Below are 17,794 nucleotides of genomic sequence, written 5' to 3'. Positions count from 1 at the left end.
CTTGTAACGCCAGGGTTTTTTTTACTGATTTTTTTTTACTGTAGAGTGGAAATAGATTTTATTTTTAATTTTTAATAATTCTGTTATTTTGTTTAAAAAATACGATAATGTTAATTTAAAAAACCAATATCCCCATGTCTGTCCTGCCTGAGGTTGAAAGGCACAGGTTTTCTGTCAGGTGCTGTCTATGGTCCTGAACTGTGAGGTCGTTTGTCTGTCTTTGAAACGCAAAGCCAGAGCAGCCGTACATTTTCTCCCCTTTGGCTTTCCGTAGTCATGTGGTTTTGAAGGCGGGGCTTTTTGTTGTTGTCGTTTCTCGTCGAAACTCTTGAGCAAAAAAAAACAAACAATGGCTAACAACTTTCAAAACGTGACTCTTTCTCTAACTTTACCCATATCATGCCAGATCTGCCTTGGAAAGGTCATTCAGTTTATATTTTGTTGTGCTTTCCCGTTTTGGAAACAGCGTGTTTTAGCCAATGCAACTATTTACGTTGACAGAAATGCTAGCTATGCTAGTTAGCTGTTGATTAGCCAACGTAGCTAACGTTAGCTTCCTTGCCTAGTAAATATTCATTTCGCAAGTGATGTACATGTTGAACCTTATATCGATTAGCTACTCATATTTGTCTGTGGGTGGCTAGTTAGTTACACCTTTGTTGACTAATTACATCGACCAAATTATTGTTTTCGGCTGCAGATCATGTGTTGTTATCTTAGCTAAGCTAGCATCTTGGTGCAAATTTTAGTAGGAAGGCTTTGCAATGCCAAATATTAACTATAGTTGAACTATTCATTGATTCATCTCACAATAGCTCAGTGCCTACAATGCGCGGATAGTTGTATTGCAATCGATCATTAAAATAACTCGTTTCTTTCTTTTTAACGTTGCTATTTGCAGGTCCGCCAGCCCGTCATCTGTGCCAATAACCACGTGTTCTGTTCTGGCTGCATGGACATCTGGCTGAAGAAGGCTAGTCAATGTCCTTCATGCCGAGTTCCCATCACCTCGGAGAACCCGTGCAGAGAAATTATAGGTACGAGTAATGGCCTAACAGCCACTGCATGATATAATTTGTAAGTCGCTCTGGATAAGAGCGTCTCTACTTAAATGTAAAAATGTTAAATGACGACCTGGTTATCTCTGCATAATATGTCAACCAGGTTATCTCTGCATAATATGTCAACCAGGTTATCTCTGCATAATAAATCAACCAGATTATCTCTGTATAATATGTCAACCAGGTTATCTCTGCATAATATGTCAACCAGATTATCTCTGTATAATATGTCAACCAGATTATCTCTGTATATTATGTCAACCAGGTTATCTCTGTATATTATGTCAACCAGGTTATCTCTGTATATTATGTCAACCAGGTTATCTCTGCATATTATGTCAACCAGATTATCTCTGCATATTATGTCAACCAGATTATCTCTGCATATTATGTCAACCAGATTATCTCTGCATATTATGTCAACCAGATTATCTCTGCATATTATGTCAACCAGGTTATCTCTGCATAATAAATCAACCAGATTATCTCTGCATAATATAAATTAGAAGATAAAGCCCCCCCACCCCAGAGTCTGGTTTCTTCCTTCTAGGGAGGTTTTTCCCTGTTGCTGTAGTACTCACTGTTTGCGGTCTAGACGAGGCTGGATACCTGTAAAGCACTTTGTGGCACCTGTTGGTGTGACGGTAGCTCATGGTGGCAGAGTTCCTGTGTTCGAGAACTGATTCCCTACTGTGGCAGAGTTACTGTGTTAGTGAACTGATTCCCTACTGTGGTTCCTGTTTTGTTTATTTATTTTTAGGGGGGACAAATGAGAGCGAGTCCAACGAGAGCTATTCTGTGAAGAAACACCTCCGAAAGACCAGGGGAGAGCTTTTGTTGAGGGAATATGAAGTAAGCTACATATGCTGTCTACTGTTAGTCTGTCTGAGTGTCTCCTTTCCCCCGCTGGCAGTTTGGGATACAGAGCATTCAGAAAGTAAGTGTCTCCTTTCCCCGCTGGCAGTTTGGGATACAGAGCATTCAGAAAGTAGATCCCCTTGACTTTTCCCACATTTTGTTATGTTACAGCCTTATTCTAAAATGGTTTAAATTCACCCCCCCCCCCCCAACCCTCATCAATCTACATATAATACCCCATAATGCAAAACGAAAACAGGTTTTTAGAAATGTTTGCGAATTTATAAAAATAAACTTATTGACATAAGTATTCAGACCCTTTGCTATGAGACTCAAAATTGAGCTCAGGTGCGTCCTGTTTCCATTGATCATCCATGAGATGTTTCTACAACTTGATTGGAGTCCATCTGTGGTAAATTCAATTGATTGGACATGATTTGGAAAAGCACGCACCTGTCTATATAAGGTCCCACAGTTGACAGTGCATGTCAGAGCAAATACCAAGCCACGAGGTCGAAGAGAGCTGTCTGTAGAGCTCTGAGACAGGATTGTGTCCAGGCACACATCATTACTTGGCCAATACCATCCCTACGGTGAAGCATGGTGGTGGCAGCATCATGCTGTGGGGATATTTTTCAGCAACTGGGAGACTAGTCAGGATCGAGGGAAAGATGAACGGGACAAAGTACAGAGAGATCCTTGATGAAAACCTGCTCACGACCTGAGACTGGGGCGGAGGTTCACCTTCTAATACAGGACAACGATCCTAAGCCCGCAGCCAAGACAACGCAGGAGTGGCTTCAGGACAAGTCTCTGAATGTCCTTGGGTGGCCCAGCCAGAGCCCGGACTTGAACCCGATCGGACATCTCTGTAGAGACCTGAAAATAGCTGTGCAGTGAAGCTCCCCATCCAACCTGACAGAGCTTGAGAGGATCTGCAGAGAAGAATAGGAGAAACTCCAAGCTTGTAGCATCATACCCAAGAAGACTCCAGGCTGTAATCCTTGCCAAAGGTGCTAAGTAAAGGGTCTGAATACTTATGTAAATGTGATTTTTATGTTTAATACATTTGCAAACATTTCTAAAAACCTATTTGTCGTTATGGGATCCTCTCATTACATCACAGAGATCCTCTTATTATATCAGAGATCCTCTTATTATATCAGAGATCCTCTTATTACATCACAGAGATCCTCTCATTACATCAGAGATCCTCTCATTACATCAGAGATCCTCTCATTACATCAGAGATCCTCTCATTACATCAGAGATCCTCTCATTACATCAGAGATCCTCTCATTACATCAGAGATCCTCTCATTACATCAGAGATCCTCTTATTACATCAGAGATCCTCTTATTACATTACATCAGAGATCCTCTTATTACATCAGAGATCCTCTCATTACATCAGAGAGATCCTCTCATTACATCAGAGAGATCCTCTCATTACATCAGAGATCCTCTCATTACATCAGAGATCCTCTCATTACATCAGCAAGATCCTCTTATTACATCAGCAAGATCCTCTCATTACATCAGCAAGATCCTCTCATTACATCAGAGATCCTCTTATTACATCAGCAAGATCCTCTCATTACATCAGAGATCCTCTCATTACATCAGAGATCCTCTCATTACATCAGAGAGATCCTCTCATTACATCAGAGATCCTCTCATTACATCAGAGATCCTCTCATTACATCAGAGATCCTCTCATTACATCAGAGATCCTCTCATTACATCAGAGATCCTCTTATTACATCAGAGATCCTCTCATTACATCACAGAGATCCTCTGAATCACTATGTGACTTCTATATGTAATTCAATGGTGGGACATCTTGTCTTTTAATCATTCAGGATGAAGTGGAAGGTCTCCTCAAAGAGACTGAAGAGCTGAGGAACAAGAACCAGATCCTGGAGTCCCAGCTGAAGACGGTACTAGATCCCTGTACTGTAACAGCCAGCCGGAGAGAAGACCGGGGTCTAGACCCCGGTGTTGTGGAAGAGTGGAGCAACAAGCTGAGAGCGGCTACAGATGACTACAGGCGGATCAAACTGGATGTGGAGAAACTAAAAGAGGTATTTTATAGTCGTTTATGTGGTCCTTCTGTAGCTCAGTTGGTAGAGCATGGCGCTTGTAACGCCAGGGTAGTGGGTTCGATCCCGGGACCACCCATACGTAGAATGTATGCACACATGACTGTAAGTCGCTTTGGATAAAAGCGTCTGCTAAATGGCATATATTATTATTTATATTATTATGTTCCTTGTACGTGGAGCTCACTGCTCAAAACATGGGAACAATCGTTGGAACGGTTCTTTGTGTAAATTAATCCTGTAATTTTGGGGTCGTCAACTGTCAATTTGACACGAAAGTAAAAAAAAGTTTTGTCACTGTGGTATCATCAGATCAATGTCACATACATACAAAGATGACAATACACAATGTAACTGACAAATAATGTCTGAAATTCGTGCCGTCCAGAATGTAATAGAATATATATATATATATGAACTAAAAAAAGTTGTGTTCCTCTGCTCAAGGCTAACAAGATGCTGCGTCGTCAGACTATTGACCTGGTCCAGGAGAACGTGAGGTTGAAAGCGGAGGTTGCCAGTAGATCTCCTCAGAAGTACGTACAAGTCCTGTGTTTTACTGTTGTGTGTTTTATGGAATGTTCTGGAGTGGTTTCAGCTGGGATGGTAGTGGAATGTTCTGGAGTGGTTTCAGCTGGGATGGTAGTGAGACGACTGGGTGGAATGTTCTGGAGTGGTTTCAGCTGGGATGGTAGTGGACGACTGGGTGGAATGTTCTGGAGTGGTTTCAGCTGGGATGGTAGTGGACGACTGGGTGGAATGTTCTGGAGTGGTTTCAGCTGGGTGGAATGTTCTGGAGTGGTTTCAGCTGGGTGGAATGTTCTGGAGTGGTTTCAGCTGGGATGGTGGTGGAATGTTCTGGAGTGGTTTCAGCTGGGATGGTGGTGGAATGTTCTGGAGTGGTTTCAGCTGGGTGGTCAGCTGGGTGGCTGATGTTCTGGAGTGGTTTCAGAATGGGAGTGGTTTCAGCTGGGTGGAATGTTCTGGAGTGGTTTCAGCTGGGATGGCTGGGTGGAATGTTCTGGAGTGGTTTCAGCTGGGTGGAATGTTCTGGAGTGGTTTCAGCTGGGTGGAATGTTCTGGAGTGGTTTCAGCTGGGTGGAATGTTCTGGAGTGGTTTCAGCTGGGTGGAATGTTCTGGAGTGGTTTCAGCTGGGATGGTGGTGGAATGTTCTGGAGTGGTTTCAGCTGGGTGGAATGTTCTGGAGTGGTTTCAGCTGGGTGGAATGTTCTGGAGTGGTTTCAGCTGGGTGGAATGTTCTGGAGTGGTTTCAGCTGGGTGGAATGTTCTGGAGTGGTTTCAGCTGGGTGGAATGTTCTGGAGTGGTTTCAGCTGGAATGTTCTGGAGTGGTTTCAGCTGGGATGGTAGTGGACTGTGGAATGTTCTGGAGTGGTTTCAACTGGGTGGAATGTTCTGGAGTGGTTTCAGCTGGGTGGAATGTTCTGGGGTGGTTTCAGCTGGGTGGAATGTTCTGGAGTGGTTTCAGCTGGGTGGAATGTTCTGGAGTGGTTTCAGCTGGGTGGAATGTTCTGGAGTGGTTTCAGCTGGGTGGAATGTTCTGGAGTGGTTTCAGCTGGGTGGAACTGGGTGGAATGTTCTGGTTTCAGTGGTTTCAACTGGGTGGAATGTTCTGGAGTGGTTTCAACTGGGTGGAATGTTCTGGAGTGGTTTCAGCTGGGTGGAATGTTCTGGGGTGGTTTCAGCTGGGTGGAATGTTCTGGAGTGGTTTCAGCTGGGATGGTAGTGGAATGTTCTGGAGTGGTTTCAGCTGGGTACTGGGTGGAATGTTCTGGAGTGGTTTCAGCTGGGTGGAATGTTCTGGAGTGGTTTCAGCTGTGGAATGTTCTGGAGGGTGGAATGTTCTGGAGTGGTTTCAGCTGGGATGGTAGTGGAATGTTCTGGAGTGGTTTCAGCTGGGATGGTAGTGGGAATGTTCTGGATTGGTTTCAGCTGGGATGGAATGTTCTGAGTGGTTTCACTGGGTGGAATGTTCTGGAGTGGTTTCAGCTGGGTGGAATGTTCTGGATGGTTTAGCTGGGTGGAATGTTCTGGAGTGGTTTCAGCTGGGAATGGTAGTGGTTTCAGCTGGGACTGGGTGGAATGTTCTGGGTGGAATGGGAGTGGTTTCAGTTCAACTGGTTTCAGCTGGGTGGAATGTTCTGGAGTGGTTTCAGCTGGGTGGAATGTTCTGGAGTGGTTTCAGCTGGGTGGAATGTTCTGGAGTGGTTTCAGTTCAACTGGGATGGTGGTGGACGACTGGGTGGAATGTTCTGGAGTGGTTTCAACTGGGTGGAATGTTCTGGAGTGGTTTCAGCTGGGTGGAATGTTCTGGGGTGGTTTCACCTGGGTGGAATGTTCTGGAGTGGTTTCAGCTGGGTGGAATGTTCTGGAGTGGTTTCACTGGGTGGAATGTTCTGGGTGGCTGGGATGGTTTAGCTGGGTGGAATGTTCTGGAGTGGTTTCAGCTGGGATGGTAGTGGACAACTGGGTGGAATGTTCTGGAGTGGTTTCAACTGGGTGGAATGTTCTGGAGTGGTTACAGCTGGGTGGAATGTTCTGGGGTGGTTTCAGCTGGAATGTTCTGGAGTGGTTTCAGCTGGGATGGTAGTGGTTCTGGATTGGTTTCAGCTGGGTGGAATGTTCTGGAGTGGTTTCAGCTGGGATGGTAGTGGACGACTGGGTGGAATGTTCTGGAGTGGTTTCAACTGGGTGGAATGTTCTGGAGTGGTTTCAGCTGGGTGGAATGTTCTGGAGTGGTTTCAGCTGGGTGGAATGTTCTGGAGTGGTTTCAGCTGGGATGGTAGTGGACGACTGGGTGGAATGTTCTGGAGTGGTTTCAGCTGGGTGGAATGTTCTGGAGTGGTTTCAACTGGAATGTTCTGGAGTGGTTTCAGCTGGGTGGAATGTTCTGGAGTGGTTTCAGCTGGGATGGGTGGGTGGATGGAATGTTCTGGAGTGGTTTCAGCTGGGTGGAATGTTCTGGAGTGGTTTCAGCTGGGTGGAATGTTCTGGAGTGGTTTCAGCTGGGATGGTAGTGGCCGTGGTTTCACTGGGTGGAATGTTCTGGAGTGGTTTCAGCTGGGTGGAATGTTCTGGAGTGGTTTCAATGGGTAGTGGGAATGTTCTGGAGTGGTTTCAGCTGGAATGTTCTGGAGTGGTTTCAACTGGGTGGAATGTTCTGGAGTGGTTTCAACTGGGTGGAATGTTATGGAGTGGTTTCAACTGGGTGGAACGTTCTGGAGTGGTTTCAGCTGGGAGGGTAGTGGAATGTTCTGGAGTGGTTTCAGCTGGGAGGTGTTCTTCATGGTAACATTCTGTACCTCAGGATCTCTTTTGAGAATAAGTGTTTAAATAGATACTTTCCAGCGACAGCATCTGGGGTCAAATGCACACAGTGGGGCAAAAAAGTATTTAGTCAGCCACCAATTGTGCAAGTTCTCCCACTTAAAAAGATGAGAGAGGCCTGTAATTTTTATCATAGGTACACTTCAACTATGACAGACAAAATGAGGGGGGGAATCCAGAAAAGCACATTGTAGTATTTTTAATGAATTTATTAGCAAATTATGGTGGAAAATAAGTATTACAGGCCTCTCTCATCTTTTTAAGTGGGAGAACTTGCACAATTGGTGGCTGACTAAATACTTTTTTGCCCCACTGTATAGTTTGATATATATATATATATTGTTTTTACCCCCAAATGCTCTCAAATTCAATTCTTACTCTCATCTTTCATCTTTCTGCTCTGAACCACCCCTCAGGTTTGGCCGGTACACGGTAGCAGCTTTGGAAGCTAAGATCCATCAGTACGAAAGAGATTTGGACCACCTGAAGAAAGCTCTGGAACGCAGCGACCAGTACATAGAAGAACTGGAGGCTCGGGGTGGAGGGGTCGCGGAGAGGCTCCCGAGAAACCCGAGAGAGGCGTCCCAGGGCCACACCGATGCCCGTCCAGAGAGCACCTCCTCTGGGGAAGGTGAAGCCGAGACCAGGGTCCACTATCAGAGGATCAGTGCCACAACGAGGAGTCTGAGTGACATGGAGAAGGCCTCCGTCTGCTCCGGTCTGGAGGGAGAATCCAAGACGTTGTCCGCTCACCACAACTACCTCCTGACGACCTCTAACGCCGTGCAGCTCGACGCCGTCGGCTCCGACACGTTCCGGGACCACCGGAGAGGTTTCGGCGTGACCCTCCTCGGACACAAAGACTCTATAGATACCGATAGGATTGACGCCATCGTTCCCTCTGACCTCTTCCTGCTCTCCACTCCCTCCTCCGCCTTCCGCTCTCTCAGTCTGAAGAGTCCCAGTGTTGGTGAAGACAAGAAGCTTGGTTATAAGGCTGTGACCCATCTGAGGAGACTCCGTTTTGAGGACAGTGTAACACCCAGCAGTAGCAGCAGCGTCTCCACCGTAGCAACTAAACGGTCCAATCACACTGCTCAGTTGTCCAACGGTGTGTCTTCCTGCAACGCAGCCGAGCCGGGACTCTCCACTACCGCCGAGCCGTTGTTCTGGGCTGCAGCCTGGCAGAGCCGCAAGGCTTCTGATATGACCTCCGTGACCTCTGTGACGTCACCCAATCACAACGGAGAGGAGGAGGAGGAGGAGAGGAGGCAGCTCAACACGTCTTCGGGGTCGGGGCACGGCGAGAGAAACCAAACAGCGGGAGTCACCACGTCCCGCGATCTGACAGACGACGAAGCCTTCATGGACGAAGCCTTCATGGACGAAGCCTTCATGGACGAAGCCTTCATGGACGTAGCCTATCTGGATAAGATCTCTGAGCTGGACTCTATGATGCTGGAGGGGCCAGAGAGCTGCGGCTCGGCAGGGTCGCACCTGTCCCTGGCTTCCTCCCTGACTTCTGCCGACACACCGGACTTGACCCTTGACCTCAGACTGGATGTGACCCTGGTACCTGAGGTGGAGGGCTGCTCTGAACTCTTCCTGGATCCTGACTCTGAGCAGGACCGAGGTGGACAGACCGAGGCGGAGGATTTCGACTTGGCGTGTCGGATAAAGGGAACCTCTTCGTCTCCGGTCACAGTGTCAGAGACTCGGGCAGCTTCTCTAGCGCCCACATCTACGACGACGACGTCTACGACGACGACGGCAACCAGGTCTGGATCCTCCTCTGGGAGAGACGCTGGCAACGGGGACCACAGTCTTCTAGACCGTACGGGGCCCGCTAGAGAACAGGGACACCTCTCTGACCCGTCTCAGACCGATGAACTGTCCTTCGACCTGCTGTTTGACCCCTTAACAGAGACCCGGACGGGACCAGGAGGGCCGTCGGCCTGGCAGGCCTCAGCCAACCACCACCACGACATCTCGTCTGACTGCTGCTCGGCACATAGACCTGGTGGAGACGCTGTGAGAGAGAAGAGCGCGGGGACTCCTAGTCAGGCCACCAAACGGAAGTCTCACAGTCCTTTTAATGTCGGCAGTCCCTCCAAACATTCTAAGTTTATGTGATGGAGTTACCATGGCGCCCACATCACTGTAGACTAGCCCGGGCGCCAGTCTGTTTCTGATCTCTTAGACAGCTCTTTATGGAACTGTGGGATGCGATGTCCTGGCAGAATCTGCGACCAGGCTCCCTTCTTTACGGTGTCTTAGTCCCAAGTGTCATGTTATTCCCTATATAGTGCACTACTTTAGACAGGAGTCCTACATGGGCCCTGGTCTACAGTAGTTCATTATGTGAGGAATAGGGTACCATTTGGCATAGCATTAGCAACACAAGACTGCAATCGTTAACCGCTTCTTTCAAACTGTTGCTAATGCTAACGGCTTCTTTCAAACTGTTGCTAATGCTAACGGCTTCTTTCAAACTGTTGCTAATGCTAACGGCTTCTTTCAATCTGTTGCTAATGCTAACGGCTTCTTTCAATCTGTTGCTAATGCTAACGGCTTCTTTCAAACTGTTGCTAATGCTAACTGCATCTTTCAATCTGTTGCTAATGCTAACTGCTTCTTTCAATCTGTTGCTAATGCTAACTGCTTCTTTCAATCTGTTGCTAATGCTAACGGCTTCTTTCAAACTGTTGCTAATGCTAACGGCTTCTTTCAAACTGTTGCTAATGCTAACGGCTTCTTTCAAACTGTTGCTAATGCTAACGGCTTCTTTCAAACTGTTGCTAATGCTAATGGCTTCTTTCAATCTGTTGCTAATGCTAACGGCTTCTTTCAATCTGTTGCTAATGCTAACGGCTTCTTTCAATCTGTTGCTAATGCTAACTGCATCTTTCAATCTGTTGCTAATGCTAACTGCTTCTTTCAATCTGTTGCTAATGCTAACTGCTTCTTTCAATCTGTTGCTAATGCTAACGGCTTCTTTCAAACTGTTGCTAATGCTAACTGCATCTTTCAATCTGTTGCTAATGCTAACTGCTTCTTTCAATCTGTTGCTAATGCTAACAGCTTCTTTCAATCTGTTGCAAATGCTAACTGCTTCTTTCAATCTGTTGCTAATGCTAACAGCTTCTTTCAAACTGTTGCTAATGCTAACGGCTTCTTTCAAACTGTTGCTAATGCTAACGGCTTCTTTCAAACTGTTGCTAATGCTAACGGCTTCTTTCAAACTGTTGCTAATGCTAACTGCATCTTTCAATCTGTTGCTAATGCTAACTGCTTCTTTCAATCTGTTGCTAATGCTAACGGCTTCTTTCAATCTGTTGCTAATGCTAACTGCTTCTTTCAATCTGTTGCTAATGCTAACGGCTTCTTTCAAACTGTTGCTAATGCTAACTGCTTCTTTCAATCTGTTGCTAATGCTAACTGCTTCTTTCAATCTGTTGCTTATGTGTATGTATGTATTGGCATCAAATTATTCCTGAAAATAAAACTGTTATTTTCAGTACATTTTGTGGAATTTGTAGACCAATTATTGCAACAAATAAAACTTAATTTGATGGTAACGTGTCTAGTTTGAGAAACAGACACCTTACAAGTCCTCAACTGGCAGCTTCATTAAATAGTACCCGCAAAACACCAGTCTCAACGTCAACAGTGAAGAGGTTTCTCTGGGATGCTGGCCTTCTAGGCAGAGTTCCTGTCTCCAGTCTCCTCTTTACTGTTGTTGTTATCTATCTAATGCTCATCATATCCCCTAAAGCTCATCGTGTCCGTCTGTATCCCCTAAAGCTCATCGTGTCCGTCTGTATCCCCTAAAGCTCATCGTGTTTGTCTGTATCCCCTAAAGCCCATCGTGTTTGTCTGTATCCCCTAAAGCCCATCGTGTCTGTCTGTATCCCCTAAAGCTCATAGTGTGCCCATGTATCCCCTAAAGCTCATAGTGTCCGTCTGTATCCCCTAAAGCTCATAGTGTCCGTCTGTATCCCCTAAAGCCCATAGTGTCCGTCTGTAACCCCTAAAGCTCATTGTGTCCCCATGTATCCCCTAAAGCTCATAGTGTCCGTCTGTATCCCCTAAAGCTCATCGTGTCCGTCTGTATCCCCTAAAGCTCATAGTGTCCGTCTGTATCCCCTAAAGCTCAGTGTCAGTCTGTGTCCCCTAAAGCTCATTGTGTCCCCATGTATCCCCTAAAGCTCATAGTGTCCCCATGTGTCCCCTAAAGCTCATTGTGTCCCCATGTGTCCCCTAAAGCTCATTGTGTCCCCATGTGTCCCCTAAAGCTCATCGTGTCCGTCTGTATCCCCTAAAGCTCATCATGTCCCCATGTATTCCCTAAAGCTCACGGTGTCCGTCTGTATCCCCTAAAGCTCATAGTGTCCGTCTGTATCCCCTAAAGCTCATCGTGTTTGTCTGTATCTCCTAAAGCTCATAGTGTCCGTCTGTATCCCCTAAAGCTCCCTGTTTGACCCTGTATCCCCTAAAGCCCATCGTGTCCGTCTGTATCCCCTAAAGCTCCCTGTTTGACCCTGTATCCCCTAAAGCTCATCGTGTCCGTCTGTATCCCCTAAAGCTCCCTGTTTGACCCTGTATCCCCTAAAGCTCATCGTGTTTGTCTGTATCTCCTAAAGCTCAGTGGTCAGTCTGTATCCCCTAAAGCTCATAGTGTCCGTCTGTATCCCATAAAGCTCATAGTGTCCGTCTGTATCCCCTAAAGCTCATCGTGTTTGTCTGTATCCCCTAAAGCTCATGGTGTCCGTCTGTATCCCCTAAAGCTCCCTGTTTGACCCTGTATCCCCTAAAGCTCATCGTGTTTGTCTGTATCCCCTAAAGCTCATAGTGTCCGTCTGTATCCCCTAAAGCTCCCTGTTTGACCCTGTATCCCCTAAAGCCCATCGTGTCCGTCTGTATCCCCTAAAGCTCCCTGTTTGACCCTGTATCCCCTAAAGCTCATCGTGTCCGTCTGTATCCCCTAAAGCTCATCGTGTTTGTCTGTATCTCCTAAAGCTCATAGTGTCCGTCTGTATCCCCTAAAGCTCATGGTGTCCGTCTGTATCCCCTAAAGCTCCCTGTTTGACCCTGTATCCCCTAAAGCTCATCGTGTTTGTCTGTATCTCCTAAAGCTCAGTGGTCAGTCTGTATCCCCTAAAGCTCATAGTGTCCGTCTGTATCCCATAAAGCTCATAGTGTCCGTCTGTATCCCCTAAAGCTCATCGTGTTTGTCTGTATCCCCTAAAGCTCATCATGTCCCCATGTATCCCCTAAAGCTCACGGGTGTCTCCCTGTAACCCCTAAAGCGCCCCGTGTTCGTCTGTATCCCCTGAAACTAAGTGTAAATACACACAGTAACAGACCAGGACACATACTTCACTCCTACAAAGACCTCCCACCCGCCTGAGCCTCCTTTAGCTTCCGAGTGTGGCGCCACACCCCTTTTATTTATTATGCAAATGTTACGGTTCTCATCGCCTACTACCTCCAATCACGGCATGAACATTTTATTGGGCTCAACCGTTTCTGCAAGTCGTTTTGAATAAATGAAGTGTTTAATTCATTGTGGATTAATTTAATTTGGTAACGACTGTACAAGGTTACCGTGGTGATATTAAATCAATTTGTTTAGTGTTCTTCTGGCGGGTGGTTGTGATAAAGGTTGGGGGGGTGGGGGGTGTCATGGCGTCTAGGGGTTAATATGAGCGAACAGGATAACACCTATAGGCCAGTGTACCAACGGTATTACATCCGGAAACCAACTTCTCCTACTGTGCGTCCGAACAGGCACCCTCATCCCTGTATAGTGGATGTCAGAACGGAGCACCGTGGGCACTCGTGTAGGCCGGGGAATAGAGAGACATTTTTACATGCACGAATTCTCGTGTGGTCATTCAATGTTCTGGTTTTAGTCCCACCTTCGATGTGCTGCGACAAAATATAACATGTTCAGGTAACTTTATGGAGTTCAGAGCTGGTCACAAATTTTAAAAAAGGCAATTCGATTTCCTCTTATTTAGCTGGAACGCTGAGAACATATTTAGTTTGGAATAAAATATTTTAGCTATAGATATCAATTTAGATTCATTCATATGAATTTGGCGCATCGATTTCCATTGTGTCTATAATTAAACTGGCTCCACTGTTCCTGCACCATGAATTTGCTATTTAAATATTTAGGCTATTTCGCCCGGTAAAGTCAGAGGGCAGACAGACCCCCCCCCCCGCTCTCTTTCTCTGCATTTAGGAGAATTGCAATCCCGAGGGCGGCGCGAGATATTACTCCGGTTCCGTGTTGTATTGCTTGATGATCGCCTTACTCTACAACCCTTCTGCTCATATCAATTCAATATTTCAATAAACTAAAGTGACTATCGTGGTCTCTCTATTTTTTTTTCTCTCAAATACACGTCTTGATTCAGGGCCGTTTGGACAAATGCTTCAAATAACGGATGTTGCATAATGACTAGACTGCAGAGGCCTATGACGCCCATTTCCGGCCTCGCACCATTTTATTTGCATCGTTTTTCCTTTAAGACCTATTTTTAAAGGAATCCAAATAGAAATGCATTGTCTTAAGGGACGTACGTCAGTAGGCTATGACTTGGAATAGCCTTTGTTGAATATATTTTTGAAATGATGTCTGTGAAGAAAATTAAATCAGTTGTCTGCCAAAAAAAAAGATGACAGTGAATATTGCAACAAACAAAAACAAAAAAACGGATGTGAATTCCTATGAACGAAAGCATAAACAACCAAATATCAGGGATTCAAATTGAATAAAACATCCAAGCTCGAGCTACAGGTGTTCAAACCCCGTGCGTGTCCGTCTCGTGGCTGGAGGCTGAGAGCCCTCTAAATAAAAACGCACGCGCCGCGCCGGTCTCCTCTGCTCTCCAGTTAACCACTAACTGCTTGAAGCTGTTCGCTTGTTATCTGACAGGGCTGGCTGGCTGCAATGTTCATTGCACCATGTCTCGCGAGAGAAGCCGAGCTCCGCTTGACGAGATCTGAGACACTCAGGTGTAAGAGCCCTTCTCTCATCCCTCTCGGCAGCCAGTGGGAACAGTAGACGGCAGATAAGTGCGTCGGCCTGGGAGACTGCAGGCATCTCTGACTGTGTGATCTTCGTGCTCAAGGCTGTATTGCATCATTACTGGATCACTGTCTGTGACCAGGCTACTACATCTTTCCATTGCGTCAATTTTAGCCCCTTTACTCTTTAAAGAAAAACAGTCGCAAAGATGATGTCAATGAATAGCAAACAGCCACACTTCGCCATGCATCCGAGCTTACCTGAGCACAAATACACCACTCTGCATTCCAGCTCGGAAGCAATAAGGAGAGCCTGTCTGCAAGCTCCACAGGTAAATGAAACCCCCAAAACTTCTGCTTTGTGTCTTCCTTTTCTATGCTCTTTCTGTGCGCGGTCTTTTGCATGTTGTAAGCGTTAAATGTTACTGTGACTGCGCGAGCGCAATAATACGGAAGGAACGCTCGGAGGCACATTCTGCCAAAGCCAACTGCGTGCGCCTTAATGTTTTCTTCTTCTTCATGTATATTTCCACGGCAATCACCCGCACGCCTGTGATCTTTTTGAAAGCCACGCTGAACACAAAAGCTACCGACATTTTTTTTCATGACTCGGTGACAGTCTTCTAAAAGGAATATTCTTCGTGTTTTATGTGTTGTTAGAAGTCCCACAGCTGACATATCCACTTATTCATCATGTGCTTGTTCTTTCTCTCTTTTCCCCCACTTTGCTTTGTTTCTGTTCCCTCCTCGCGCGCCCTTCCTCTCTCCGCATCTCCTCTCATTACAGCTGCAGAGTAACATATTCGCCAGCCTGGATGAGACCCTCCTGGCCCGCGCCGAAGCTCTGGCTGCCGTGGACATCGCCGTGTCTCAGGGCAAGACGCACCCTTTCAAACCGGACGCCACCTACCACACCATGAACAGCGTGCCATGCTCTTCCAACACCACGGTGCCACTGGCCCACCACCACCACCATCACCACCACCACCACCACCCCAACATGGAACCCCGGACCTCATGGACCACATGAACTCCCCGTCCTTAGCTCTCATGTCCAGCCACGACGGCTCCGGGGGCGGGGGTGGAGGAGGTGGTGGCGGGCTGATCTCCACCTCTTCTCACCCTCACTCACACATGCATGGCTTGAGCCACCTCTCGCACCAGGCCGCTATGAACATGAATTCCCCTCTCACCCACCACGGTCTTTTACCTGGACACCATGGAGGGGGCCAGGGCGGGCCAGGACTCAATAACAACGGCCTTTCCTCTATCAATGACTCGGACACTGATCCCAGGGAACTAGAGGCATTCGCGGAGCGCTTCAAGCAGAGGCGGATCAAGCTGGGGGTGACCCAGGCGGACGTTGGCAATGCGCTGGTTAACCTGAAGATACCCGGCGTGGGATCGCTAAGCCAAAGCACCATTTGTCGGTTCGAATCGTTGACTCTGTCCCATAACAACATGATAGCGCTTAAACCCATCCTTCAGGCGTGGCTCGAGGAGGCCGAGGGTGCGCAGAGAGAGAAACTCAACAAACCTGACATTTATAGCGGAGGGGAAAAGAAACGGAAGAGAACGTCGATAGCGGCACCAGAAAAGAGATCTTTGGAGGCTTACTTCGCCGTACAACCTCGCCCGTCGTCCGAGAAGATAGCAGCTATCGCTGAAAAGTTGGACCTGAAAAAGAACGTGGTTCGAGTATGGTTTTGCAACCAAAGACAAAAACAGAAACGGTTAAAATTCTCCGCTTGCCACTGACTATAGGCTATTGATGCGTTTAAAAACAACAGAAAAAAACAAGAAAAATGTTGAGACTGAATTTGGGGACCAAGGTCTTCTTTTGTCGCCGACGGGTTTACGACTTGGGTGCAAAAAACAAACAATGACCATTAGATACTACGCACATTTTATGAAGCTTCATATATCGGTTTTAGTTTATTTTCACGTTATTGGTGAATGTGAAGTATGCAAATATCCGAAAACCCTCCAGAGGAAACTCGCGCAGTGGTTCTGAGAGGAAACTAATCAACTTTGCCTTTTTAAAAACATTGTGAGAAAAAAAAAGTTAATTTGCTTTAGCGAGTTATTTGATTTGAAATATTATATAGCCATTTACGAATTACCTCATTGTTGAACTCTTCTGGTTTGGTTAATTTATAATAAGCTTATATACAATACAATATTTATTTACCTATTTCTGTATTTATTTGTGATAATATTTTGGGGGCTGCTGTGAACTCTGTTTAACATAATGTAGCAAACTGAATTAAAACAAGAATCCCAATAGTGCAGAAGCCTGAATGATACGATCGTCCTTCCGCTTCTGAATGGGACAGTCAAAGCTATTCAATTATCACATTTATTTACAATGTGCACTAACATTTAGGCAGTCATTTGTTTTGTTTATATCAGTTATTTTTAGGTCCAAATGGTTTTGTGTAATATATATGTATGTGTGTGTATATATATATATATATATATATATATATATATATATATATATATATATATATATATATATATATATATATATATATATATATATATATATATATGTATGTGTGTGTATATGTATGTATGTGTGTGTATATGTATATGTATGTGTGTGTATATGTATATATATATATGTGTATATATATATATATATATTTATGTGTATATATATATATATATTACAAACATCACTTTCTCACTACAACTCAGTCCTGAGTTTTCAAGATAAACTATTTTGCTATTGGCTTCTTTTCACAAGGGAAGATTAAAAAATAAAATAAAAACATGAAGTCGCATGAATCAGACAGAAGTAGTTGACTATTACATTCTGTGGGGGTGGGGGGGGGGGGGGTGATCACAATGGATAAAATATCACCTTTTCCTTTTGTGTACTTTGTTTTGCAGTGCAAACATTCTATGCATTGGAACGAAACACTCCATTGAAGTATCTGCCAGTAGAGCTGTGTGGAATGTGGAACGAAATCACTGTTAATGCCTGTTTTTTTTTCTCACATTAAGACACAAACGTTGTTGTTTTTTTTGTCGTCGTGTTAATTGTTCAAATATAACTTTGTGTTTGAGAAAAGATGTTTTACTTGTGCACAAGTATGTTTACAAACTGCGACGGCCACATGTGCGCGCGTCACGAAATGTCCCACGTGTCCTCATGTCGCTGCCGTTTTGACGAATTCCTTCCTTCCTCTGTTCCTCTGTTGTCTACTTGTTTTCATTGGTATTCTACTCATCCTGTCAGCCAAATCCAACAGGGAAGTGTGTCCCATGCAGCTATATCTTCTAAATAAATGAACGACAGAAAGAGAAAACATTTGTTTTGAGTGTATTTATATGATTGTGATTAGGCCGACATCTTTATTATGAGCCTTAACACGTTTTTT

At 45.4% G+C, this 17,794-nt stretch overlaps 2 protein-coding genes across 2 annotated transcripts; both read left to right on the top strand.

Annotated features, from left to right (window-relative positions):
• The first annotated feature begins 269 nt into the window (after positions 1-269).
• On the top strand, positions 270-11,689 carry LOC124018446 (ORC ubiquitin ligase 1-like). The gene is made up of 7 exons (XM_046333766.1): positions 270-421; positions 902-1,037; positions 1,822-1,913; positions 3,781-4,002; positions 4,468-4,556; positions 7,784-9,398; positions 11,663-11,689. Exons 1-7 carry the CDS (start codon positions 350-352, stop codon positions 11,687-11,689), a joined length of 2,253 nt encoding a protein of 750 aa, XP_046189722.1. The 5' UTR covers positions 270-349.
• Positions 11,690-14,125: 2,436 nt separating this feature from the next.
• On the top strand, positions 14,126-16,857 carry LOC124018443 (POU domain, class 4, transcription factor 1-like). The gene is given in 3 exon segments (XM_046333764.1): positions 14,126-14,737; positions 15,193-15,412; positions 15,415-16,857. Coding segments are annotated over 3 exon segments (1,092 nt in total). The 5' UTR covers positions 14,126-14,614; the 3' UTR covers positions 16,164-16,857.
• Positions 16,858-17,794: the final 937 nt, after the last annotated feature.

This window comes from Oncorhynchus gorbuscha, unplaced genomic scaffold (genome assembly GCF_021184085.1).
Source record: "Oncorhynchus gorbuscha isolate QuinsamMale2020 ecotype Even-year unplaced genomic scaffold, OgorEven_v1.0 Un_scaffold_512, whole genome shotgun sequence".
NCBI lineage: Eukaryota > Metazoa > Chordata > Actinopteri > Salmoniformes > Salmonidae > Oncorhynchus > Oncorhynchus gorbuscha.
This window is presented reverse-complemented; position numbering and strand designations above follow the sequence as displayed.

What these genes read in the sequence shown, in the direction of transcription:
- LOC124018446 (XM_046333766.1), top strand. Translation starts at nt 350, where the DNA reads ATGGCTAACAACTTTCAAAACGTGACTCTTTCTCTAACTTTACCCATA. An exon ending in TTTTGTTGAGGGAATATGAA is followed by an intron (nt 1,914 to 3,780) that starts GTAAGCTACATA and finishes TTAATCATTCAG; the next exon opens with GATGAAGTGGAAGGTCTCCT. An exon ending in GCCAGTAGATCTCCTCAGAA is followed by an intron (nt 4,557 to 7,783) that starts GTACGTACAAGT and finishes ACCACCCCTCAG; the next exon opens with GTTTGGCCGGTACACGGTAG.